The sequence below is a fragment of the Hyla sarda genome, chromosome 9 (assembly GCF_029499605.1).
Source record: "Hyla sarda isolate aHylSar1 chromosome 9, aHylSar1.hap1, whole genome shotgun sequence".
In the NCBI taxonomy this organism is placed as follows: Eukaryota; Metazoa; Chordata; class Amphibia; order Anura; family Hylidae; genus Hyla; species Hyla sarda.
This window is the reverse complement of record NC_079197.1, coordinates 134,790,494-134,809,363: the sequence shown is the minus strand read 5'-3', so window position 1 is coordinate 134,809,363 and position 18,870 is coordinate 134,790,494. Positions and strand designations below refer to the sequence as shown.

Genomic DNA, 18,870 nt, shown 5'->3' with positions numbered 1-18,870 from the left:
GAGACCAGTGGGAGGGACCGCGCCTCCACTCTCTTCTGGCTTTTACCAGAGAGGCTAGATCTGACAACCTGGTCTCTTGTAAAAAGAAAATGTCGGCTTCATCACGGCCGAGAAAATCAAAGGCTGCGAATCTAGCCGTATCCGACTTAATGCTGGCGCAGTTAATAGATGCCAGCGTCAGTGGGGTGAGTGCCGCCATCCTGGGTGATTGAGTTAGATGGCCTCACCCCTTATACCTTCTTCCTCTCCTTCCCTCTATCCCCATCTGAATCAGAGGAAGACCCTTTACCCCTTTTTAGGCTCAGAGACATATCCATCCCAGGATCTTTACCTCTGGCATCTGGTGTTACCTCCACCCCTGAGGAAACTGTCCCAGAGGAAGGAGGCTCGGCACCTCCTGGAGGCCGCACTGCTTCCTGAACCTCAAGAGGAGGAGGGAAGGTAGTATCCCCGAGGGCCTCATACCGATTTGAATGGACGATCAGAGGGTCGGAGACTGAATTGTTCCTTCTATGGTCTGAGGCTACAACTGAAGAGGAGGATGGCGCCACCTTACTCTTACCCTTTTTCCTCCTCTTCTTTTTCTGGCCACCATTTACTGTCTGCCCCTCCTCCTCCTCCTCATCCACAGTTTCGGATTCAGAGGCATGACTGGAGGAAGGAGCATCTTGACCTTCTTCCCTACGCAGTCTCCCCATCTCCTCGTCCAGTTTGGCCTCACCCAAAGCCTCAGAGTTATTCTGACCTCCTTCTGAGCCAGTGTCTGGAGTGGGACCCCGAGCTACCCCTGGCACCTGGGCATTCTCAAGGGCCCTCTCCAACCTGCGCTTCTCCTCTCGCCTCCGCATAGAGGGGGTCTTATGTTTTTCCTTCACTGGCTTTGGTGCCCCCTCTCCTCCACTGGTCCCTTCCCCCGCCGGGGCAACCGTTAGGCTTTCCCCAGCCGGGGCGGTCACAGCATTAGAGAACGAGCGCGGACACCGGCTGAACGGGTGACCTAAGTCACCACACAAGTTACACCGAATCTGTCCACAGGTGGCCGCCAGGTGACCCACCCCACAGCAGAGGGCGCATATCTGCTGAGTGCAGTTGGCACTAAAGTGGTTTGGGTCACCACACCTGTGGCACAGCTTCGGCTGCCCCTGGTAGAAGATCTGAATCCTGTCGCGTCCCAGGAAGGCGGCCGAAGGGATGTGGGTGACCGTGTTCCCTGAACGCCTGAGACGGACGGAAAACGTCCAGGCCCCTGACCATATATTGTGCTCATCAAAGTTCTTCCGGGGGATGTCCGTCACCTCCCCATACCTGCCCAACCAGGTCATAATGTCATAACAAGAAAGTGACTCGTTACGTGTCAAAACGGTCACTTTCTTTACCATACTCTGGCGAGATACCGCTTTTACAGCGAAATCTCGCCATCCGGGCTCGTTTTTCATCAGCTCATAATTAGACCAAAAGAGATCTAGTCCCTCCGGCCTAACAAAGCTGACGTCAAACTCGGAGGAGCCGAAGGGGTGAATCAGGGCAAAGATGTCCCTAGCCCTGAAACCCATCTGGAAAAGAAGCTCCACCACCTTGCCCCTTTGGGGGCACGCATCTTCGCCTTTCCAGACCAGACGGGCCACATTCCTGCGACCTATCTCCTGCCCGGGTGTCTGGAGGGACCATACGGTCTCCCCATTCCTCTCTCGGAACGCTCCCAGACCATGTCTCTCCACCCAAAAAGACAGGTCCATCTCCTTTCCCTCTACCTGGAGCGTCCTTTCTCCTCTCTTCAGTGCCTCCAGGAGGCGCCGTTGCAACTGACCGTCACCAGATGCAGGAGGTAAAGATCCCACTGAACCCCCAGCCGCCACACTCGCATAACTCCTGGCGACCGGGGGGGCAGCCGGACCAGACACCGTCCCTATGTCCCTGCCTAGGCCACCTGTACTGCCACAAAAGCCACTACCACTCCTCCCATCTGCACCACTACCACTCCTCTCATTCACACCACTACCACTCCTTCCATTCACTCCACTACCACTCCTCCCATTCACTCCACTACCACTCCACCCATTCACACCGCTACCACTCCTCCCATCTACACCACTACCACTCCTCCCATCTGCACCACTACCACTCCTCCCATCTACACCACTACCGCTCCTCCCATCTGCACCACTACCACTCCTCCCATCTGCACCACTACCACTCCTCCCATCTGCACCACTACCACTCCTCCCATCTGCACCACTACCACTCCTCCCATCTGCACCACTACCACTCTTCCCATCTACACCACTACCACTCCCACATACACCCCTCTCATCCACAGCACTACCACTCTCATCATTCACACTCTTTGTATTTACATTGCTTTCATTTACAGTATATATGGGATCAGCAGCTGCTTCACCCACTACCTCTGGGCTGGCCTGGATGTGTTTTAGCTTGGGCTTCTTGCTCCTTCTTAGGTCACCGGCGGCTGCCAACACTGACTCCTCCTCTATACGAGACGCCACCATAGACGTCAAATCCCGAGGCTGCCCCTCCGGGCGCACCTCCACCCCTCCTTCTGCCACTGATGTGCAGGGACTCCCCTCCCTATCAGGGGAGATCCCTGCAGCATCCGCGCTACACACTGCGCCCGACCGCACAGGCTCAGCAGTAGGTCCCGGTGCCTGGACACTCCCCCCCCTCTCAGGGGAGTGCCCTGCAGAGCTGGTGACATTGCCCACAATACTCGGGGAACCGCTCCCCTTGCACACTGCCGCATAACTACTGCCCACCATTAGCCCGTCCTGCTCTTCCCTACCAGCAGGACGCATGACTGTAGCACCCGCGGCCATGTTGGATGCAGCACTGTACCCCCCGTGCTGGTCCCGTTCCACAGCAGAAGCGGGATCTGGCAGGGTGGGGGGCCCAGCAGCCTGAACCAACTTTTCAGGTAGCCCAGACTGCTGGATAGGAGAGAAAACAAACTTCACTTGCTTCCCAGCCTTTTTCTTCTTCTTTTTCTTCCTTTTATTCTCCTCAGGGCCCAGGTCCTGGCCAAAACTGAAATTTTCCAGACGGGTGGGTGACTCCTGCATCACTATGGCCCGCAGGAGCCCCCCACCGACCGGGCTGCTGTCACCGCCATCACTGCTGTCACTTTCCTCTGAGGTGGTTGGTAAGGCGACTTGGGCAGGGTTAATATATTCTGCACTTGGGGTGACAGAGGTCTTAGGGGTACATGGGGTATCACACACATCCCCCTCACTCTCATCACCCTCACTGCCGCCATCTCCCTCACCACCTTCCTCCATCTTCTCCTCTGTATCAAACAGGCATTCTTCCTCCCCCTGACTATCCTCTTCCTCCTTCACAGGGGTCTTCATGATTTTATAGCGGTCGTTATTTTTTAACTTTTCCTTAAATATACCCGCTCCCTCTACGATCTGCATTCGGGCTCTCACCACCTCCTGCTCCTCTGCCTTCAGTTCACACACCCTGGCAGCAAACTTAGCCCTCATGGCCTTGGCAGAGTTATCTGTCTGGTAGCGAGCAAACTTCAGATCTTCCCTTAACACCTTCAGCTTCTTTCCCAGCTGCTCATATTCCACCAGCTTTGCCTGCATGCGGGATCCAAAGGTGGCAAGCGACTCCCTGGGTCCCTTCACCCCCCATTGCTGGGGTTCCATAACAACAGTCCCTGAAGACATAACTGTAATTTTCTTACCGGACGCCTTGCGGTTTCCAGCGACGGACGGGGGAGTGGGCTCCACATTACTGCGGAGCCTGCTGGATCTTCTCACCCCGTCCTGAGAATCGGCCGTAGCTCTCTCACTCCCACCCCCCTCCGGCCTAGTTCGAGGGGTGGAAGTCTGGGGCTCCATAGCAGGAGGTTCTCCCAAGGAGGCTGCCACCCTCCTGGGAAAAAGGCTGTAGGAAAATCTGCTTCAATCCCCTCTCTCTGGAAAGCCCTGGAAATCAGACACACCCAACAGCTGCTGTGTTCCACAGGAAGTGCTCTCTGCTGACACCTCTGTCTGTGTCAGGAATTGTCCAGAGCAAGAGCAAATCCCCATTGCAAACCTCTCCTGCTCCAGACAGTTCCTAACATGGACAGAGGTGTCAGCAGAGCGCATTGTGGTAAGACTGAAAAGAATTCCAAAAAGTAAAGAACTTGATTAGCAGCTGATAAGTACTGGAAGAATTTAGATTATTAAATAGAAGTAATTTACAAATCTGTTTAACTTTCTGGCACCAGTTGATAAAAAAAAAATAATAATTCCACCGAGGTACCCCGTTAAACATGTGTAACCTGCTATTTTGTTTGTTGCATATCTTCCTCTGCATACACAGTGTATTATGGATGTGCAAGGGTTGGCATCTTCACCCTTTACTGCCACCAATGGTGAAGTGTGTTTTAAGGATGCATAGAACATTGTTCACATGAGTCTCCTCAGCTTAGTTTCTATGTAGAAAGTAATAGAAGTCTTAGTTAGGAGACTCCAAAGTTCCAGCCTCTCTGCCCAAAGGGCTGGAATTAGTTCAGTCAGAGTCGTGCCCTAACCAGAGTAGTGTGCAGATGTGCCTGTATCCTCTTTGCTAGGTCATGTGAGAAGAAGGAGGTTTTAGGCCTAGTCAGTAAAGTCTTTTAAGTGTCTACACCACAGTAAGCCAACCTGTTTAGGCCTTATACAGTAGAGACTTAAATAATTGGACATCTCATACACCTTCACTAGCAACACAAGTGCGAAAAGCATTCCTAAAGACAGTTTGTTAGTGCAACTGCTAACAAAGCAACTTAAAGGGAACTGTGACCAATTTCCACACATCCTGAAGTACTGTAATTTGCTACCCTGTACTGTAAACATACTGCTTGGACTCTGCATAGAGGGCTTAACTTTACCCTTGTTTGTAAGTTATATATGTATCTAAAGTTTTCCTATTGCACACACCACCATGGGTACACCCCCAGACACCTCACCAAGTGATTGGGATCAAGGACTTCTTAACTTCAAGACCCTCCATTTACAAAAGTTCTACAGGCTCACGGGGGGGGTATTGTCGGCTCATTGAAAGGAATGGGGTTCTGGCTGGGGTATGGGAGCGGCCGGTTTTCGCTCCTCCCAATTGGATCCGGCACTCGTAGACTACAAATGTAGTGTGAACCCACCCTTAGCTGCCCTAGATTACTTCACCCATCCTCCTTGTGTCCACCACATATTGAGAGTAACAGTAGAGGTCTATATATCTTAAACCGAATCGCAAGACAGGTAAGGATATAGTTGAAGAAGCTTCCGTGCAAATTCCACAGATGGCACCACCCAGCTATGCATGACAAGGATCATATGAATGGTTTCTTCATTCCTCCAGAGTTTTCCATCTACATCTTATCAAACCAGGTGACATAACAAGTAACATTAATGACTTGTCAACAAAATCAGCATTGAACATTGTACCAATATGTATAATAAATATGGAACATTGGGTCTTAAACTAGCCTTGCAAATCTACCTTAGATTGTCTTCATATCAAACTAAAAATGTTTGTTTTTGTTATAGGAAACATTTGACAACTTATTTGGTAAACTTATTTATCCAACGTCAAGAGGGCCAATAGTACAAAATACGGGGCTGTGGTCAACAAGCAAAAAGTGCCCCATTTTAAGACAGTTTTACTGATTTATATTACTGCCATATGGTGCCAAAGTATTATTAGCATATTCAAAACAACTTGCAAAATCCAAATATTAATTTAATTAAAAATCCCACATAATTCTGCCATATTGTTTCCAACTGTGGTTAATTATTACTGAGTGGTTGAGTGGCGGGGGCACCTAGGAACCAGAAACCCTGGGTAGTTGCTCAGCTTGCCATCTTCTATATTGGGCCCTAAATACAGTTATTTGTTCTTGGGAACATTGACTGAACAGCTAGCAGTGAACAGCCATCTTCAGACACTACCTATAAATATTGTAGGTGCCTTGGCCTGTCTCCTCAGAGTAGACCATCTCTGGTAAGGTGAGCTTTAGACTATTTACCAAATGACCGTATACATTTCTCCATCAGTTCTTCCAGAGTGCAGCTCTTTCCAAGTTGCTCCAATGAGACACACCCAAGAGCCTTGTTAATCTCAGCAGGACTTGGACAAGTCATCCTTCTCCGCCTCCGACTCTGAGAGTGCCGACTCTTAGCAGTGACTGTGCCTCCATTGCTGTTAATGGTTTGACATGTAATCTCCAGACGGGATTTTCTATGAAAGTGAAAAGTCCCTCAATACATCAATTTTATTGTAAATGGACAATATAACAAATGTCATCACAGATAAACTCCAAAATCTACCCTGTAAGGTGGTTACACACTATACAAAAATAACTGGAAAGACAGATTAAAAGCATTTAAATGGGCACTGTCAGATACAAAAACATGTTTTATATGTTGTACATCTTGGCAAAACAAAACCTTTCTAATATACTTCATAAGAAATTTTTATTTCCTTTTTATAGAAATCATGGCTTTTAAAATCATGTCTTTGTCCAAGCTGAAGCACAGCCAAGTAAGTGAGGGAGGGCTAGTACTCCTTTATGCTGTCCGATCACTGAGGAGTACTATCAGACAGGAAAGAGCACAGAGGAGTCCTATCAGACAGGAGAGAGCACAGAGGAGTCCTATCAGATAGGAGAGAGCACAGAGGAGTACTATCAGACAGGAGAGATAACAGAGGAGTGCTATCAGACAGGAGAGACCTCAGAGGAGTCCTATCAGACAGGAGAGAGCACAGATGAGTGCTATCAGACAGGATAGAGCACAGAGGAATGCTATCAGCCAGGAGAGAGCACAGAGGAGTCCTATCAGACAGGAGAGAGCACAGAGGAGTCCTATCAGACTGGAGAGAGCACAGAGGAGTGCTATCAGACAGGAGAGAGCACAGAGGAATACTATCAGACGGGAGAAATCACAGAGGAGTCCCATCAGACAGGAGAGAGCACAGAGGAGTCCTATCAGACAGGAAAGAGCACAGAGGAGTCCTATCAGACAGGAGAGAGCACAGAGGAGTCCTATCAGATAGGAGAGAGCACAGAGGAGTACTATCAGACAGGAGAGATCACAGAGGAGTGCTATCAGACAGGAGAGACCTCAGAGGAGTCCTATCAGACAGGAGAGAGCACAGATGAGTGCTATCAGACAGGATAGAGCACAGAGGAATGCTATCAGCCAGGAGAGAGCACAGAGGAGTCCTATCAGACAGGAGAGAGCACAGAGGAGTCCTATCAGACTGGAGAGAGCACAGAGGAGTGCTATCAGACAGGAGAGAGCACAGAGGAATACTATCAGACAGGAGAAATCACAGAGGAGTCCCATCAGACAGGAGAGAGCACAGAGGAGTCCTATCAGACAGGAGGGAGCACACAGGAGTACTATCAGACAGGAGAGAACACAGATGAGTACTATCAGACAGGAGGGAGCACAGAGGAGTCCTATTAGACAGGAGAGAGCACAGAGAAATCCTATCAGACTGGAGAGAGCACAGAGGAGTGCTATCAGACAGGAGAGAGCACAGAGGAATACTATCAGACAGGAGAGATCACAGAGGAGTCCTATCAGACAGGAGAGAGAACAGAGGAGTGCTATCAGACAGGAGAGAGCACAGAGGAGTGCTATCAGACAGGAGAGAGCACAGAGGAGTGCTATCAGACAGCAGAGAGCACAGAGGAGTACTATCAGACAGGAGAGAGAACAGAGGAGTCCTATCAGACAGGAGAGAGTACAGAGGAGTACTATCAGACAGGAGAGAGCACAGAGGAGTACTATCAGACAAGAGAGATCACAGAGGAGTGCTATCAGACAGGAGAGATCACAGGGGAGTCCTATCAGACAGGAGAGAGCACGGATGAGTCCTATCAGACAGGGGAGATCACAGAGGAGTCCTATCAGACAGGAGAGAGCACAGAGGAGTACTATCAGACAGGAGAGAGCACAGAGGAGTCCTATTATACAGGAGAGATCACAGAGGAGTACTATCAGTCAGGAGAGAGCACAGAGGAGTCCTATCAGACAGGAGAGAGCACAGAGGAGTTCTATCAGACAGGAGAGAGCACAGAGGAGTCCTATCAGACAGGAGGGAGCACAGAGGAGTCCTATCAGACAGGAGAGAGCACAGAGGAGTGCTATCAGACAGGAGAGATCAAAGAGGAGTCCTATGAGAAAGTAGAGAGCACAGAGGATTCCTATCAGACGGGAGAGATCACAGAGGAGTGCTATAAGATGGGAGAGAGCACAGAGGAGTGCTATCAGATGGGAGAGAACACAGAGGAGTGCTATCAGGCAGGAGAGAGCACAGAGGAGTCCTATCAGACAGGAAAGAGCACAGAGGAGTCCTATCAGACAGGAGAGAGCACAGAGGAGTCCTATCAGAGCAGAGAGCACAGAGGAGTGCTATCAGACAGGAGAGAGCACAGAGGAGTCCTGTCAGACAGGAGAGAGCACAGAGGAGTGCTATCAGACAGGGAAGAGCACAGAGGAGTACTATCAGATAGGAGAGAGCACAGAGGAATCCTATCAGACAGGAGAGAGCACAGAGGAGTCCTATAAGACAGGAGGGAGCACAGAGGAGTACTATCAGACAGGAGAGAGCACAGAGGAGTCCTATGAGAAAGTAGAGAGCACAGAGGATTCCTATCAGACGGGAGAGATCACAGAGGAGTTCTATCAGACGGGAGAGAGCACAGAGGAGTCCTATCAGACAGTAGAGAACACAGGAGTACTATCAGACAGCAGAGAGCACAGAGGACTGCTATCAGACAGCAGAGAGCACAGAGGAGTGCTATCAGATGGGAGAAAACACAGAGGAGTGCTATCAGGCAGGAGAGAGCACAGAGGAGTACTATCAGACAGGAGAGAGCACAGAGGAGTCCTATCAGAGCAGAGAGTACAGAGGAGTGCTATCAGACAGGAGAGAGCACAGAGGAGTACTATCAGACAGGAGAGAGCACAGAGGAGTGCTATCAGACAGGGGAGAGCACAGAGGAGTCCTATCAGACAGGAGAGAGCACAGAGGAGTCCTAATAGACAGGGGAGAGCACAGAGGATTGCTATCAGGCAGGATAGAGCACAGAGGAGTGCTATCAGACAGGATAGGGCACAGAGGAATCCTATCAGATAGGAGAGAGCACAATGGAGTGCTATCAGACAGGAGAGAGCACAAAGGAGTGCTATCAGACAGGGGGAGCACAGAGGAGTGCTGTCAGACAGGAGAGAGCACAGAGGAGTCCTATCAGACAGGAGGGAGCACAGAGGAGGACTATCAGACAGGAGAGAGCACAGAAGAGTGCTATAAGACTGGAGAGAGCACAGAGGAGTCCTATCAGACAGCAGAGAGCACAGAGGAGTGCTATCAGATGGGAGAGAACACAGAGGAGTGCTATCAGGCAGGAGAGAGCAAAGAGGAGTCCTATCAGACAGGAGAGAGCACAGAGGAGTCCTATCAGAGCAGAGAGCACAGAGGAGTGCTATCAGACAGGAGAGAGCATAGAGGAGTCCTATCAGACAGGAGAGAGCACAGAGGAGTGCTATCAGACAGGGGAGAGCACAGAGGAGTCCTATCAGACAGGAGAGAGCACAGAGGAGTCCTATCAGACAGGGGAGAGCACAGAGGAGTGCTATCAGGCAGGATAGAGCACAGAGGAGTGCTATCAGACAGGATAGAGCACAGAGGAATCCTATCAGATAGGAGAGAGCACAATGGAGTGCTATCAGACAGGAGAGAGCACAGAGGAGTGCTGTCAGACAGGAGAGAGCACAGAGGAGTGCTATCAGACAGGGGAGAGCACAGAGGAGTGCTGTCAGACAGGAGAGAGCACAGAAGAGTGCTATCAGACTGGAGAGAGCACAGAGGAGTCCTATCAGACAAGAGAGAGCACAGAGGAGTACTATCAGACAGGAGAGATCACAGAGGAGTCCTGTCAGACAGGAGAGAGCACAGAGGAGTACTATCAGACAGGAGAGATCACAGAGTAGTGCTATCAGACAGGAGAGAGCACAGAGGAGTCCTATCAGACAGGAGAGAGCACAGAGGAGTCCTATCATACAGAAGAGATCACAGAGGAGTACTATCAGACAGGAGAGAGCACAGATGAGTCCTATCAGACAGGAGAGAGCACAGAGGAGTCCTATCAGACAGGAAAGAGCACAGAGGAGTCCTATCAGACAGGAGAGAGCACAGAGGAGTCCTATCAGAGCAGAGAGCACAGATGAGTGCTTTCAGACAGGAGAGAGCACAGAGGAGTCCTGTCAGACAGGAAAGAGCACAGAGGAGTGCTATCAGACAGGGAAGAGCACAGAGGAGTACTATCAGATAGGAGAGAGCACAGAGGAATCCTATCAGACAGGAGAGAGCACAGAGGAGTCCTATAAGACAGGAGGGAGCACAGAGGAGTACTATCAGACAGGAGAGAGCACAGAGGAGTCCTATGAGAAAGTAGAGAGCACAGAGGATTCCTATCAGACGGGAGAGATCACAGAGGAGTTCTATCAGACGGGAGAGAGCACAGAGGAGTGCTATCAGACAGGAGAGAGCACAGAGGAGTCCTATCAGACAGTAGAGAACACAGGAGTACTATCAGACAGGAGAGAGCACAGAGGACTGCTATCAGACAGCAGAGAGCACAGAGGAGTGCTATCAGATGGGAGAAAACACAGAGGAGTGCTATCAGGCAGGAGAGAGCACAGAGGAGTACTATCAGACAGGAGAGAGCACAGAGGAGTCCTATCAGAGCAGAGAGTACAGAGGAGTACTATCAGACAGGAGAGATCATAGAGGAGTACTATCAGACAGGAGAGAGCACAGAGGAGTGCTATCAGACAGGGGAGAGCACAGAGGAGTCCTATCAGACAGGAGAGAGCACAGAGGAGTCCTAATAGACAGGGGAGAGCACAGAGGATTGCTATCAGGCAGGATAGAGCACAGAGGAGTGCTATCAGACAGGATAGGGCACAGAGGAATCCTATCAGATAGGAGAGAGCACAATGGAGTGCTATCAGACAGGAGAGAGCACAAAGGAGTGCTATCAGACAGGGGGAGCACAGAGGAGTGCTGTCAGACAGGAGAGAGCACAGAGGAGTCCTATCAGACAGGAGGGAGCACAGAGGAGGACTATCAGACAGGAGAGAGCACAGAAGAGTGCTATCAGACTGGAGAGAGCACAGAGGAGTCCTATCAGACAGCAGAGAGCACAGAGGAGTGCTATCAGATGGGAGAGAACACAGAGGAGTGCTATCAGGCAGGAGAGAGCAAAGAGGAGTCCTATCAGACAGGAGAGAGCACAGAGGAGTCCTATCAGAGCAGAGAGCACAGAGGAGTGCTATCAGACAGGAGAGAGCATAGAGGAGTCCTATCAGACAGGAGAGAGCACAGAGGAGTGCTATCAGACAGGGGAGAGCACAGAGGAGTCCTATCAGACAGGAGAGAGCACAGAGGAGTCCTATCAGACAGGGGAGAGCACAGAGGAGTGCTATCAGGCAGGATAGAGCACAGAGGAGTGCTATCAGACAGGATAGAGCACAGAGGAATCCTATCAGATAGGAGAGAGCACAATGGAGTGCTATCAGACAGGAGAGAGCACAGAGGAGTGCTGTCAGACAGGAGAGAGCACAGAGGAGTGCTATCAGACAGGGGAGAGCACAGAGGAGTGCTGTCAGACAGGAGAGAGCACAGAAGAGTGCTATCAGACTGGAGAGAGCACAGAGGAGTCCTATCAGACAAGAGAGAGCACAGAGGAGTACTATCAGACAGGAGAGATCACAGAGGAGTCCTGTCAGACAGGAGAGAGCACAGAGGAGTACTATCAGACAGGAGAGATCACAGAGTAGTGCTATCAGACAGGAGAGAGCACAGAGGAGTCCTATCAGACAGGAGAGAGCACAGAGGAGTCCTATCATACAGAAGAGATCACAGAGGAGTACTATCAGACAGGAGAGAGCACAGATGAGTCCTATCAGACAGGAGAGAGCACAGAGGAGTCCTATCAGACAGGAAAGAGCACAGAGGAGTCCTATCAGACAGGAGAGAGCACAGAGGAGTCCTATCAGAGCAGAGAGCACAGATGAGTGCTTTCAGACAGGAGAGAGCACAGAGGAGTCCTGTCAGACAGGAAAGAGCACAGAGGAGTGCTATCAGACAGGGAAGAGCACAGAGGAGTACTATCAGATAGGAGAGAGCACAGAGGAATCCTATCAGACAGGAGAGAGCACAGAGGAGCCCTATAAGACAGGAGGGAGCACAGAGGAGTACTATCAGACAGGAGAGAGCACAGAGGAGTCCTATGAGAAAGTAGAGAGCACAGAGGATTCCTATCAGACGGGAGAGATCACAGAGGAGTTCTATCAGACGGGAGAGAGCACAGAGGAGTGCTATCAGACAGGAGAGAGCACAGAGGAGTCCTATCAGACAGTAGAGAACACAGGAGTACTATCAGACAGGAGAGAGCACAGAGGACTGCTATCAGACAGCAGAGAGCACAGAGGAGTGCTATCAGATGGGAGAAAACACAGAGGAGTGCTATCAGGCAGGAGAGAGCACAGAGGAGTACTATCAGACAGGAGAGAGCACAGAGGAGTCCTATCAGAGCAGAGAGTACAGAGGAGTACTATCAGACAGGAGAGATCATAGAGGAGTACTATCAGACAGGAGAGAGCACAGAGGAGTGCTATCAGACAGGGGAGAGCACAGAGGAGTCCTATCAGACAGGAGAGAGCACAGAGGAGTCCTAATAGACAGGGGAGAGCACAGAGGATTGCTATCAGGCAGGATAGAGCACAGAGGAGTGCTATCAGACAGGATAGGGCACAGAGGAATCCTATCAGATAGGAGAGAGCACAATGGAGTGCTATCAGACAGGAGAGAGCACAAAGGAGTGCTATCAGACAGGGGGAGCACAGAGGAGTGCTGTCAGACAGGAGAGAGCACAGAGGAGTCCTATCAGACAGGAGGGAGCACAGAGGAGGACTATCAGACAGGAGAGAGCACAGAAGAGTGCTATCAGACTGGAGAGAGCACAGAGGAGTCCTATCAGACAGCAGAGAGCACAGAGGAGTGCTATCAGATGGGAGAGAACACAGAGGAGTGCTATCAGGAAGAAGAGAGCAAAGAGGAGTCCTATCAGACAGGAGAGAGCACAGAGGAGTCCTATCAGAGCAGAGAGCACAGAGGAGTGCTATCAGACAGGAGAGAGCATAGAGGAGTCCTATCAGACAGGAGAGAGCACAGAGGAGTGCTATCAGACAGGGGAGAGCACAGAGGAGTCCTATCAGACAGGAGAGAGCACAGAGGAGTCCTATCAGACAGGGGAGAGCACAGAGGAGTGCTATCAGGCAGGATAGAGCACAGAGGAGTGCTATCAGACAGGATAGAGCACAGAGGAATCCTATCAGATAGGAGAGAGCACAATGGAGTGCTATCAGACAGGAGAGAGCACAGAGGAGTGCTGTCAGACAGGAGAGAGCACAGAGGAGTGCTATCAGACAGGGGAGAGCACAGAGGAGTGCTGTCAGACAGGAGAGAGCACAGAAGAGTGCTATCAGACTGGAGAGAGCACAGAGGAGTCCTATCAGACAGGAGAGAGCACAGAGGAGTACTATCAGACAGGAGAGATCACAGAGGAGTCCTGTCAGACAGGAGAGAGCACAGAGGAGTACTATCAGACAGGAGAGATCACAGAGTAGTGCTATCAGACAGGAGAGAGCACAGAGGAGTCCTATCAGACAGGAGAGAGCACAGAGGAGTCCTATCATACAGAAGAGATCACAGAGGAGTACTATCAGACAGGAGAGAGCACAGATGAGTCCTATCAGACAGGAGAGAGCACAGAGGAGTGCTATCAGACAGGAGAGAGCACAGAGGAGTGCTATCAGATAGGAGAGAGCACAGAGGAGTCCTATCAGACAGGAGAGAGTACAGAGGAGTCCTATCAGACAGGAGAGAACACAGAGGAGTGCTATCAGACAGGAGAGATCACAGAGAAGTACTATCAGACAGGAGAGAGCACAGAGGAGTCCTATCAGACAGGAGAGAGCACAGAGGAGTCCTATCAGACAGGAGAGAGCACAGATGAGTCCTATCAGACAGGAGAGAGCACAGAGGAGTGCTATCAGACAGGAGAGAGCACAGAGGAGTGCTATCAGATAGGAGAGAGCACAGAGGAGTCCTATCAGACAGGAGAGAGTACAGAGGAGTCCTATCAGACAGGAGAGAACACAGAGGAGTGCTATCAGACAGGAGAGATCACAGAGAAGTACTATCAGACAGGAGAGAGCACAGAGGAGTCCTATCAGACAGGAGAGAGCACAGAGGAGTCCTATCAGACAGGAGAGAGCACAGAGGAGTGCTATCAGACAGAGTACTTGCCCACCCTCACTTCCTAGATTTTGTTCATGCCTGTGCTTCAGCTTGGACAAAGCCATGATTTTATAAGCCATGATTTCTATAAAAAGGAAATAAAGCTGTCTGATGAAGTTTATTAGAAAGAGTATATATTAGAGACAAGTTATAAAAACTTTCTGTCATGACGAGGCAGAAGAGAACTAATCTGAATTTCTCCTGGTAGCCCTCAAGTGGACTTGTGTGGCGAACGTGGCTGATGTCCCTCTATGATCGCTATCCCAACCACAGCATCTTTTCAGACTGCCATTTTGCTCACCCTTTGCCATCCATGAGTTCATATTTATCTGAGCATGCTTCTGCATTCCTCGCCTTAAAATACCACCTGCAAGCTGTCAGCTGTCGCTATTGGAGAATACCCCAAGGGCTCAATCTTGCACAATGCCTGTTTGCCCGGAAAAGGTGTTTTAATACAAAAAAATTTACATTCCTTTAAAGGGGTACTCCACTGGAAAACATTTTTTTTCTAAATCAACTGGTGCCAGAAAGTTAAACAGATTTGTAAATTACTTCTATTAAAAATTCAGCTGTTGTATGCTCCATAGGAAGTTCTTTTATTTTTGAATTTCCTTTCTGTCTGACCACAGTGCTCTCTGCTGACACCTCTGTCCATGTCTGGAACTGTCCAGAGTAGAAGCAAATACCCCATAGTAAGCCTATCCTGCTCTGTACACTTCCTGATATGGACAGAGGTGTTAGCAGAGAGCACTGTGATCTGACTGAAAAGAAATTCAAAAAGTAAAGAACTTCCTGTGGATCATACAACAGCCGATAAGTACTGGAAGGATTAAGAAGTAATTTACAAATCTGTTTAACTTTCTGGAACCAGTTGATTTAGAATTTTTTTTTCCAGTGGAGTACCCCTTTAAGATTGCCATGTACCTTCAATGGCTGTCATCTGAATGGGCATTCGGCCAACAACTATCTCTCCTGATCTCCCCATATACATCTTATCTGTCATCTGTCGTTGTGGAGTCCAGAGGCTTTCATATACTTTAGACAGTCAGGGGGGTTGTCTGACTTTTGACTGAAGTCTATGGAGACCTTTAAATTTTACCACGGTTTAACCCTATACTAAAGTGGCATAATGGGTTCCCTGGTCTGATGTCAGTTTAGGACAACTTGGATTGCTCCAAGGAACCTCTAATAATAATACTGTCATTGGTAACACCTATTTAAAGGGGTATTCCAGTTGTGGAAAACCTTCTACATACAGTATACCGAATTAGGAAATTCTAAGATAAGAGAGGGTTCTCTGTTCAGGATCCTCATGTCTTGAGCAAAGTTGACAGTGGTTACAAATAGGGAGATTTATCAAAACCTGTCCAGAGGAAAGTTGCCGAGTTGCCCATAGCAACCAATCAAATAGCTTCTTTCATTTTTGAAAAGGCCTCTGCAAAATGAAAGAATCAATCTCATTGGTTGCTATGGGCAACTCAGCAACTTTCCTCAGGACAGTTTTTGATAAATCTCCTCAAAGTGTACTGCTCGCTTTGGAGAACCCTTTCTGTCCAACATCACACAGACGACCCAATGATTAGAATGGGCAGTGTGCAATGCCCATTCTCCCCTCTGGTGACACTGTAGAAAATTGAACCCTTACTCCCAGGTTTCCCCATAGATAACAGTGGTTCACTAGAGGCGCCAGGAGGTTTACTAGAGGCCCCAGGAGCGGAGCACTTTGTGATCTGCTTATTGCCAGAGGAACCTTCTTATATGTAGGACCCTTCTTTAAAGGGGTACTCCGGTGAAAACCTTTTTTCTTTTAAATCAACTGGTGGCAGAAAGTTAAACATATTTGTAAATTACTTCTATTAAAAAATCTTAATCCTTCCAGTACTTATTAGCTGCTGAATGCTATAGAGGAAATTCCTTTCTTTTTGAAACACTGATGACATCACGAGCACAGTGCTCTCTGCTGACATCTCTGTCAATTTTAGTAACCATGCATAGCATATGTATGCTAAGGGCAGCATGGTGGCTCAGTGGTTAGCACTGCTGCCTTGCAGAGCTGGGGACTTGGGTTCAAATCCCACTAAGGATGACAATAAATAAAGTGTTATTATTATTATTATGACGTCAGCAAAGAGCACTGTGCTCGTGATGTCATCAGAGAGCATTCCAAAAAGAAAAGAAATTCCTCTGTAGTATTCAGCAGCTAATAAGTACAGGAAGGATTAAGATTTTTTAATAGAAGTAATTTACAAATATGTTTAACTTTCTGCCACCAGTTGATTTAAAAGAAAAAAGGTTTTCACCGGAGTACCCCTTTAAGAAATCACCATTGACCAAAAACCATTCGATAGGAAATGTTCAGGTGGTTTCAGATGCAACTGATATTACTAAAGTTCGCAGACATTTAAGACTCATTGTACACCTATTACTACTGTTCGCCACAGATCAGTAAGTGTACTTGCCAGAGGCAAAATATGGAGCTTCCAAGCCTGAACATTTGCTATAAGTCAACAACCAACCATGTGCCATCTATAATATGTTTTCCTTCCGCAAGCGGAAATTCAGAAGTGTGAATGGGAGTGCGGAATCCCATAGAAGTCTATGGGCTTTAATTTGAGGCGGAATTCCGCAAGCGTAAATTCTGCCGTGTGATCAGACCCTAAGGCTAGGTTCACGCTACAGAATCTCTGGGCAGAATTTCTGCCGGAGATTTAGCTGGCGGCACTAGGACCGCACGGACTGCATTGCCGTCCCCATAGACGGCAATGCATTTCTGGGTGGATCTTTTGGGAGATCTGCTCAGAAATGCAATGACATCTATGGGGACGACAATGCACGGTCCTAGTACCGACAGCTTGATCTCCAGCAGAAATTCCACCGTGTGAACCCAGCCTAACAGTGGAGTAGATCAGTTGCCCCTACGCTCTATTCCAGCAGTCTCCTGTAGGTCCATTAGAAGACAATCTTGGTAGAACTTGATTTTAGAGTGGATCCATTGCTGCTTGGCTTCACTAGGCCCTTTATATTTTCACTAATATTCCTTATTACTGACCTGTGTTCACAATACTATTAAAAGTGAACATGCACATCTTCTGTATAGTCGTAGGGTGCGTACCCAAATAACCTTCTTCTTCTGGGGGGCTCACATCTTGCCTTCATCCCATAACATTCCACCATAGACCATGTGCATACAGAGGTTTTTTGCTTTTTTTATGGATTCCTTTGGTAATTGCTTATGCAATAGTGCACTTGTTCTCTTCCTAGACCATCCTAAGCTTTTCCCCCGCGTTTCCACTTTTCCTTACTCTCTCTTCTTCTCATACCTAAATCTCCAAACTGGTCGGGTTTAACAATAACTATGGCACCCTGCCCTTCCCTTTCAAGAGCAGTCACCCAGCAGTATACTGAGCATAATAAAAAGCAGAAACCCAAAAAAAATTAGGAACCGATGTCTCGCACCCAGTCAGGGCTGGTGGACTACTTACTATCCTTACAAACAGGAGCAGATAAGTAAAAGCCAAAGAATTAAAGTTAAGGTGCGTGATCTTCTTGAGGAGCTAAGACCTGGAGCCCACAACTCCTGGTGTCCACCACTAAGGGAAACACAGCCTCACCTTTTGCTGTCCTTGCGATTCATGTTGCAGGAGGACTGCAGGAAAGGATGGTGGGGCTATTCCTTGGGGTCTGCTGAGTGTCTTCGCCTGGAGGTCCCGAGCCTCGGACCCCCCTGAGTCATTACATAGAATGCTGAGGGATGGGACAGTCTATGACAGGGGAGTGTCTTTTCAGTAAAGCATAATGCAGTGTGACAAAGAGGAACTGTGTAAGTGTGTCAATGCTAGAGGATTCAGCGAGCGTTCATACCAAGACTAACCATAGACTTACGTAACACGACATGTCTGACTATGTCTAAAGTATTTAACCCTCTCCCTAACAGCTTCTTCTGCTGGAGATCCAGGACACCTTCATTCCTTCAGCCCTTATACGAGACCATGGGGGAGATTTATCAAAACCTGTCCTGAGGAAAAGTTGCTGAGTTGCCCCTAGCAACCAATCAGATCGCTTCTTTCATTTTTGATAAAGGCCTGTGAAAAATGAAAGTAGTGATCTGATTGGTTGCTATGGGCAACTCAGCAACTTTTCCTCTGGACAAAACTCTTTATATGCTTTATATGGTCTTTAAATATGGCCCCTTAATGCTTTACATAGGCTGCAGGGAAATTGAGGATTTTGAAGGGGTACTCCAGTGGAATCAACTGGTGCAGATTTGTAAATTACTTCTATTAAAAAAAATCTTAATCCTTCCAATACTTATCAGCTGCTGAATACTACAGAGGAAATTCTTTTCTTTTTGGAACACAGTGCTCTCTGCTGACATCACGAGCACAGTGCTCTCTGCTGACATCTCTGTCCATTTTAGGAACTGTCCAGAGCAGCATATGTTTGCTATGGGGATTTTCTCCTACTCTGGATAGTTCTTAAAATGGACAGAGATGTCAGCAGAGAGCA

The 18,870-nt window shown here is 48.7% G+C and overlaps 1 protein-coding gene across 7 annotated transcripts in view; it reads right to left on the bottom strand.

The window, feature by feature from the left end:
• Window positions 1-18,429, bottom strand: part of RASGRP4 (RAS guanyl releasing protein 4) — a 68,164-nt gene extending 49,735 nt beyond the window's left edge. Inside the window, exons 1-4 of one of the 7 annotated variants that reach the window (XM_056540111.1) lie at window positions 18,247-18,429; window positions 17,976-18,125; window positions 6,014-6,225; window positions 5,257-5,362 (exon numbers count right to left, since the gene is read on the bottom strand). In XM_056540111.1, the coding sequence (XP_056396086.1) occupies window positions 5,257-5,362; window positions 6,014-6,225; window positions 17,976-17,998 (341 nt within the window). In that variant the 5' untranslated portion in view covers window positions 17,999-18,125; window positions 18,247-18,429. The other 6 variants (XM_056540110.1, XM_056540112.1, XM_056540113.1 and 3 more) reach the window with 6 other exon arrangements.
• Window positions 18,430-18,870: the final 441 nt, after the last annotated feature.